At 42.0% G+C, this 9330-nt stretch overlaps 1 protein-coding gene across 1 annotated transcript; it reads right to left on the bottom strand.

The window, feature by feature from the left end:
- Positions 1 to 4294: 4294 nt before the first annotated feature.
- LOC135561919 (DNA-binding protein inhibitor ID-3-A-like) lies at positions 4295 to 6468 on the bottom strand. The gene is made up of 3 exons (XM_065004330.1): positions 6079 to 6468; positions 5641 to 5727; positions 4295 to 5219 (listed from the first exon to the last, which is right to left on the bottom strand). Exons 1-2 carry the CDS (start codon positions 6379 to 6381, stop codon positions 5674 to 5676), a joined length of 357 nt encoding a protein of 118 aa, XP_064860402.1. The 5' UTR covers positions 6382 to 6468; the 3' UTR covers positions 4295 to 5219; positions 5641 to 5673.
- Positions 6469 to 9330: the final 2862 nt, after the last annotated feature.

Here is a 9330-nt window from a genome sequence, read left to right as displayed (position 1 = left end):
ACTGTAACCCAGTGGATACTACTGTAACCTCTAACCCAGTGGATACTACTGTAACCTCTAACCCAGTGGATACTACTGTAACCTCTAACCCAGTGGATACTACTGTAACTAACCCAGTGGATACTACTGTAACCTCTAACCCAGTGGATACTACTGTAACCTCTAACCCAGTGGATACTACTGTAACCTCTAACCCAGTGGATACTACTGTAACCTCTAACCCAGTGGATACTACTGTAACCTCTAACCCAGTGGATACTACTGTAACCTCTAACCCAGTGGATACTACTGTAACTCTAACCCAGTGGATACTACTGTAACCTCTAACCCAGTGGATACTACTGTAACTTCTCTAACCCAGTGGATACTACTGTAACCTCTAACCCAGTGGATACTACTGTAACCTCTAACCCAGTGGATACTACTGTAACCTCTAACCCAGTGGATACTACTGTAACTACTGTAACATCTAACCCAGTGGATACAGTGGATACTACTGTAACCTCTAACCCAGTGGATACTACTGTGGATACTAACCTCTAACCCAGTGGATACTACTGTAACCTCTAACCCAGTGGATACTACTGTAACCTCTAACCCAGTGGATACTACTGTAACCCAGTGGATACTCTAACCCAGTGGATACTACTGTAACTCTAACCCAGTGGATACTACTGTAACCTCTAACCCAGTGGATACTACTGTAACCTCTAACCCAGTGGATACTACTGTAACCTCTAACCCAGTGGATACTACTGTAACATCTAACCCAGTGGATACTACTGTAAACTAACCCAGTGGATACTACTAACCCAGTGGATACTACTGTAACCTCTAACCCAGTGGATACTACTGTAACAGCTAACCCAGTGGATACTACTGTAACCTCTAACCCAGTGGATACTACTGATAACATCTAACCCAGTGGATACTACTGTAACCTCTAACCCAGTGGATACTACTGTAACTACTGTAAGCTAACCCAGTGGATACTACTGTAACCTCTAACCCAGTGGATACTACTGTAACCTCTAACCCAGTGGATACTACTGTAACCCAGTGGATACTACTAACCCAGTGGATACTACTGTAACAGCTAACCCAGTGGATACTACTGTAACCTCTAACCCAGTGGATACTACTGTAACCTCTAACCCAGTGGATACTACTGTAACCTCTAACCCAGTGGATACTACTGTAACAGCTAACCCAGTGGATACTACTGTAACAGCTAACCCAGTGGATACTACTGTAACCTCTAACCCAGTGGATACTACTGTAACTCTAACCCAGTGGATACTACTGATAACTGTAACCTCTAACCCAGTGGATACTACTGTAACCAGCTAACCCAGTGGATACTACTGTAACCTCTAACCCAGTGGATACTACTGATACTACTGTAACCAGTGGATACTAACCCAGTGGATACTACTGTAACAGCTAACCCAGTGGATACTACTGTGGAACTGTAACCCAGTGGATACTACTGTAACCTCTAACCCAGTGGATACTACTGTAACCTCTAACCCAGTGGATACTACTGTAACCTCTAACCCAGTGGATACTACTGTAACCTCTAACCCAGTGGATACTACTGTAACCTCTAACCCAGTGGATACTACTGTAACCTCTAACCCAGTGGATACTACTGTAACCTCTAACCCAGTGGATACTACTGTAACAGCTAACCCAGTGGATACTAACCCTAAGTGGATACTACTGTAACCTCTAACCCAGTGGATACTACTGTAACCTCTAACCCAGTGGATACTACTGTAACATCTGGATACTACTGTAACCTCTAACCCAGTGGATACTACTGTAACCTCTAACCCAGTGGATACTACTGTAACATCTAACCCAGTGGATACTACTGTAACAGCTAACCCAGTGGTTACAAACTCCAATTACTGGAGGGCCGTGTGTCTGCTGATTTTTGTTATTTGTGTCCAATAAAGACCAAGACAACCAGGTGAGGGGAGCTCCTAGCTAATCAATGACCCTGAAGTGATCAATAAGTACAAGGTGGGAGCGAGAACTCCCAGAAATACTGCCCTCTCGGAATTGAGTTTGGGACCTCTGCACAAACCTTTGGGTGGTTCCTGCTAGATATAGCAAGACATATCCATCCCTTGTTCCCTGATTATTATAAACTAAATCACCAATTTGAAATGTACTTAAATCAATGTACTCTACTAAAATAGCCTTGCAATAACATGCATTGTGCATGGTCTTTGAAAAGTGCAGTAATGTGACCTCAACCACTAGGTGTCAGTACCTATTCACAACTGAAGTCAACTACTTTAAGAGGGGCCCAGTGCTTTCAGATCAGTGGTCCATTTAATTTTTTACTTTTTTCATCAGTTCAATTGTACACTTTTGCCACAAAATGTAAATAGGAGAAATATATTTTTAATTATATTATGTATATTCCATTATTTTGTTTTATAATGAGATAACTGCCAAACAATGGTGGGTTGGTTACTTTCCTACCTCTAGGTATAAAGAGGTTCAAAGGTCAAGAAGGAGTTCATTTGCTGCCTGGAACTTATTTTGACAGGTCCTCTCTCAGGTTCTATAGTATCCGAACAGAATTAGGTCAACACCCACTAACTGTCAAAGTCCAGAAAAAAGCTGTTAAATTCTACAACCACCTAATAGGAAGCGATTCCCAAACCTTCCATAACAAAGCCATCATCTACAGAGAGATGAACCTGGAGAAGAGTCTCCTTAGCAAGCTGGTCCTGGGGCTCTGTTCACAAACACAAACCCCACAGAGCCACAGGACAACAACACAATTAGACCCAACCAACTCATGAGAAAACAAAAAGATCATTAGATAATTACTGGACACATTGGAAAGAATTAATAAAAAACTGTGCAAACTAGAATGCTATTTGGCAAGTCAGTTAAGAACAAATTCTTGTTTACAATGACGGCCTAGGAACAGTGGGTTAACTGCCTTGTTCAGGGGCAGCTATGGGATTCAATCTAGCAACCTTTCAGTTCCTGGCCCAATGCTCTAACAACTTGGCTACCTGCCGCCACTGTCTCAACAGAAGACAGGCTATGTGCACACTGCCCACAAAATGAGGTGGAAACTGAGCTGCACTTCCTAACCTCCTGCCCAATGTATGACCATATTATAGAGACATATTTCCCTCAGATTACACAGATCCACAAATAATTCGAAAACAAACCCAATTTTGATAAACTCCCATATCTACTGGGTGAAATACCACAGTGTGCCATCACAGCAGTAATATGTGTGACCTGTTGCCACAAGAAAATGGCAACCAGTGAAGAACAAACACCATCGTAAATACAACCCTTATTTATGTTTCTTTATTTTCCCTTTTTTTTAAACTTTAAATATTTGCACATCGTTACAACAGTATATATAGACATAATATGTTTGGCTTTTTGCAACTTCTGTGAGTGTAATGTTTCCTGTGAAAATGTTTTGTTTATTATCTAGTTCACTTGCTTTGGCAATGTTAACATGTGTTCCCATGACAATAAAGCCCCTTGAATTGAAAACCACTAGGTGGCAGCATTGTCCATTTTTGGGGGGAACAAGTTCGGTGCATCAGAGTGCATGGTGTCTGGACTGGATCTATGTCATGTTTCCGTACCATACTGTATAGATAGATTGCTAGATTGACTACCTAGAAGTAATAATTTACCTATATCACAAAAAAAACAAAAACATGGGATATATTAGTCTCCAGAAATGCCAAGCATTTTAAGATCTGACATCGAGATTCATTGTGACAAAGCTATTGACTGTGGCGGGATGGGTGAAGATGATTAGGCTACAAACACAGCTATAGGCAGTCTAACCTGTTGTGATGTATTAAGTTGGGCTGATTAGATATAATAAGAGTATATTATATCATACAAGTAGTGTAATTTGTAACTAGGTGTCAACTCCTCTGAAAAGCATCATTATTACCACATAGAGATTGCTGCTTATGTTACGGCTCATGGAAAAAACTGAAGAGAGATACAGGAAACAGCCGTCATTTGATTTCCAACCACAAGACCTCAATCTTCTATTGAATACAGGTACATCCTGTCATATCAAGGTATGTAATTCAATCATAAGAGATCTTCAAGCCAATCATCCACCATACTTAGCTATATAAATATTTATGCATCCCGACCGTCACCCTATTCCCTATATCGAGCACTACTATGGCCACATGTAGTGCACCATAAAGGGAATAGGTTGCCATTTGGGATGCACAATCCCTAAAGTTAAACTAACAAAGAAAGAAAAGCTACAGTAAACATTTCGTCATTTTATTACATAAGAACGTACATACAACCCAGACTTTGATTTTTAAAAAGAAAAAAGTTTATAAAACTCAGCAATTATTTGACATTGTCCGTAGAAATAAACAATCCCTACAAACATTTACAATCAACTCTATTACAGAGTTGTGATTATATCCAAGGACCCCCGCACAAGACCAAACTCATTTAACCCATCTCCTTCAGAGTTCACAGTGACCAAATTAGATCTTTACACAATTTGACCAAGTTCTGAAAACCTTAAAATTATAAGATAACAGAGGATATGAAGAGAGAATTAAGTGATAGAGTATTAGGACTGGCTAGGAGAGGAGGGAAGGGAGGAAGGATGGGGGGGGGGGGGGGGTTGGGTTGTAACAAAATATTGGAAGGTCAATCCAAAAATGTTTGGTTTGGAATGTAACACAAAAAGATAAATCAACTAAGATTGATGTATCGATACATTCAGAGGGATACAAAACCACAACTGAGAGGAACAAGTAGAGAGAGAGAGACAGGGAGAGGGACAGAGACAGAAACAGAGTCAATTCAAATCTTTTTCTGCTTTGGTGTGTTGTTTATGTCACTTCTGGTGACAAGAGGACAGAAAACAAGAGGACGATCCATCCATCCATCCATCTGAGAACTAAAGAGTCCTCTTCTCTCCCACTCTAAATACCTGTCCCAGACCTTCTTTCTTGCCCTCTTGTCCTCTTGCCCAGATCTGAGAACTAAAGAGTCCTCTTCTCTCCCACTCTAAATACCTGTCCCAGACCTTCTTTCTTGCCCTCTTGTCCTCTTGCCCAGATCTGAGAACTAAAGAGTCCTCTTCTCTCCCACTCTAAATACCCGTCCCAGACCTTCTTTCTGGCCCTATTGTCCTCTTGCCCAGAGGGAAGTGGAGATGTGTTTCTCTGCACCTGCACACAGAGAGAAAGGGAAGAAAAAGTTAAGTCGGGACAGTGCTCTCTCTCACACTCCCTCCCTCCGCCTTAGAGGTGGAGCAGACTGGCGCCTAGTGTGGAACTTTCACCAACCCCAGGCTGATAGCAATGAATCCACCACACATTCACCAACCCCAGGCTGATAGCAATGAATCCACCACACATACACTGGCTTGGCTAATTGGCAACCATGGTGAGTGGGAGATAAGAGAGGAAAGGGGACTAGACTATTTCCCTTCATATCTATTTTTAAGAGGTATGCAGTTTGTTGACACAGTTTCATTGAAGCAGTTCATTGCCATTGCCAGCCATGTCACAGTAAGTCGGGAATTATATTGGATACATGTAATGCAATAGTAATAACACAAGCATAGATGACTATAGATTGGCTACATACCATTTATGGACGTTATAGGCCTATTCCTCCTCTTTAACGGCACAACCGTCCATCTTCTTGGGAGAAATTGCGTGCAAGGTCTGCATTCTTCATGGGGGGGGGGGGGGGGAAGATAAATATTATAGCCGCTAACAGCGAAATTATTAGCCTCACTGACAGCAAGACATAAACAAGGACACGTGCAGTAGATGTACTTATGGTTACATGTATTGCAACGACATAACAGTCGAGGCCTGCACTGATATTTGGTTATGTTTTGATCGTGCATCATGTAACAGCAAATATAAATGCTTTCCAACATCACATTGTTCATATGTTTACACGGCAAAAATAAACCTACGTTTTCCTTTACATGCGCGTCAATTTGATACAACGGAAACTATGAGACAATGCAACAAATCCTACATAACGGGGGCGGGAGCGAGTAACCATCCTCACCTTTAGTGACAGCACCAAATCAGGCGTGGTTGTCGCTGAAGACTCGTCTTCCAACGCGATTTGTAGGTCGAATATGTAGTCGATAACGTGTTGCAGAATTTCCACTTGGCTGACGGACTTGTTCTGTGGGATGCTCGGTACCAGCTCCTTCAGTTTGGAGTAGCAGTCATTCATATCGCACAGCGCGCCCACGGATTCCTCCATAGATGGCTTATTCCGGGTGATGGAGAGACTCTGATCCGAAATGCAGCGGACAGCTTCGTAGCAGCTTCTGACAGATCTCATAGGACTGATGGCTTTCATGTTTTTAAAGTAGCCTACAATTAGTTAATTCAATGTGAAATAAAGTGAGACGCTAAGGCAACAACCAGCTACAGTACTTCGGTGTGTGTGTGAGGATGGCTTTATACACCCTTGTTAGTCAGTCGCCGCCCATTCTCACAAATAAATACACCCTCGTGCTCTGATTAGCCAATGTAGAGACTTCCTGGTTGTTCTGAGAAGCTCGGGGTTTATGATTGGCTGTTCAAACGTCACCTACCGGGGCGAGGTAGGGGTGGGGCAGATGGAATGAGAAATTCAAGCAATGATGCTAATCAATCCTATGGGCAATTACCCACCTCATTTCAGATATTAGGCTACAATCAAGAAAACGTAATTTTGGTGAGCACTGAATACATAAACTATCCAACAAGAAACATTCAACTTGGTTAATAGACCTAAATATGGCTGTTTTGCTCACTGACAGACTCTCTGGATCTTCTTCCTTTATCAAATTGAAGCCACACGTTACCGTTATGGGTTTCACGCCAATGTGTTCCTCTCATGACGTTGCAGACATTCTGGCGTCAGGAATAATTTTTCTACCTCTTTTGGCATCACATGATTTTAAGACTTGTCAAGCGGCAGGCAGGCAGACAGAGAAGATAAGCTTGAAAATCCTATAATTATAAGCCTTATAAAAAGTGATGGTTTTCACATTTCTTCACCCAAAAGGCTAGGAGGATAGGGATACAACAGTCATTTTCATTAGCAATAGATTCAAGAAGCCTAGATAAGTTATCCAAACAGTTGAATGCCTTACATGAGTTCTTGAAAGTGCAAACTCCCTCCTTTGTGAATAACAGTTTTGAACTTGTTATTATTAGCTAATCATATTATTATCATAAGAAATAAGAAACTCTGTTGTATATGCCTAGTTGGACTTTGTCTATACCACTATCAATTCATCTTCTTTTATATTTTTAATGTCAAATAAAATAAAGATTAAAAAAAACGAAATCCAAACAAATATGAAATCTGCAGTTAACCATGACAGAGGAGAACAACATTCGGGCTATGTTATTGTGAATAAAATGTGTGATGAACCCTAACTCAAAATAAGTTGTATATTCTTCTCTTTCTTTTTAACCCCTGCATTTTTTTGTCAAACCGTAGTGAAACTGTTCATATTTGGTCTTATTTTCCTTTTTCTCACAATCGTGTTTTGTGGAGGAATGTACCCTCGCCCAGCTGTGTGTCCTATTCCAACCCAGCTGTGTTGATCTAACGCGCCCGTCCCAGACAGCCTGGCGCCAGTCTCCCGACGTCATCCATTCACCCGCTCCAACGCGCCGCTCTGGCAAAAGGCCCACCCTGACCAGAACTTCCTCACTGAGATATTTTACTGGGCCCGTCACTCAAAGTCCTGGGTCTGCCCACTTCTCTCTGTTGCGGCAGCCCACTGAGCTTTGTTCCGACCTCCAATGCATGAGAATAAGAATATGCTGACTCTTTAAAAATAACCAATTTGGTTCCTCTCCTCTGAAGGCGCAACCATATCTTTGTTAATGTCAATACTAGCATTAGATAACACTGGGGCCATTGGGTTGGTTTACACATCATCTGATTAAAGAGGGAGTAAATATTTGTCATCAATTGGGAAAACCAAGGACGTAGTAATCCTTCACGTAAAAGACACAAACATATAAACACAATATTTAGGAGTGAGTTTTAATCCTCGCTATTTTTATATTTTGAACAAATAGAAGTATAGCCTAATTGTTTTATGTTCGATAAAGATACATTCGTGCGTAAATATGCGCCAGTGGAATTGGCCCAATGGCCCGCCCCTTTTCAGCGGTTGCACAGATGTTCATGTCAGCATGTAGGCTGCTACCCCCCACTTGTTGACCCCTAATGACTACAAGTCATTCAACGACCTCACTCAAGAGCAAACTACTAATTTTATACCGTGTGACCAGAGTTCGGTCCATTGCTATTTTAAAAATACATTTTGTGAACGTTACTGGTTGTCCAAACAAGACTTCTACCTCAGATATCTGTCTTAAATATGTCAAGGGGAGGAGGGTTGACAAATATTGTCCTAAAATCGCTGGCATGGTGAGAAAATGACTATTTATACATGTGTTCTGTATAAAGCAACATTATATTATTATATATGCGTAAAAATAAAACACTACAATTAGAAGAATATGGTGGCAAACAAAATTAGTCTACATGAAACGATAAGTTTACAAAAGTGAAATACAGTTATATTGCTGCACGATTATAAACACTTTTTCTGCGCGTTGGTAGGCTACAATGTTACACTTCTGGATGTAAAAAAAAAAATGGCATAAGCAGCGGGTGCCCTCACCAGACTGGACTTTTTATTGCCTATCTGCAGATTCCTGGGCTCTGAATCCGTGTGACACTGGTGCGTCTGGGCAGGGATCAGGTGCCCTCGCGCCACGCTGTCGGAAAGGCCCCAACACAATCGAGGCTCTCTTTCAATGGATGGGAGAATTTCGAGACTGGCGTCAGTGAGTCTGCCTCGCTCCGCATCCCCGCCCTCTCACTCTCCCCCCGGTTCTCTGTGCAGCTGGACGCAGACAATCAAGCTATCAACAATCGCCATGCATAATTAGCATCGCCCTCCTCTCCCCTCCCCACCCCACCTGCCCCCTCGTAACCCCTGTCGCCTCCCCCTCGTTTCTACCCAAAGAAAACCATTCAAGGCGTTCCTTCTTAATCCGCCGTCAACAAAGACCCTCTATTTCTTCTTCTGGTAACAACAGAGGAGAGAGTAGCTAAAAGTCCAGTCATCACGTGGAGAGAGATAGCAGCACACTCACACACATACCGTTGGAAAGGTAGGCAATTGAAGACAAAATAAGGTTTTCCCCACAAGTATCACTGGGTAATTTACTGACACTTCATTCGTTGTATCTGTAGTGTAGTTCACCCTACCACCCCTCCTCTCCTGGCTCG

The sequence above is a fragment of the Oncorhynchus nerka genome, linkage group LG18 (genome assembly GCF_034236695.1).
Source record: "Oncorhynchus nerka isolate Pitt River linkage group LG18, Oner_Uvic_2.0, whole genome shotgun sequence".
NCBI lineage: Eukaryota > Metazoa > Chordata > Actinopteri > Salmoniformes > Salmonidae > Oncorhynchus > Oncorhynchus nerka.
This window is presented reverse-complemented; position numbering and strand designations above follow the sequence as displayed.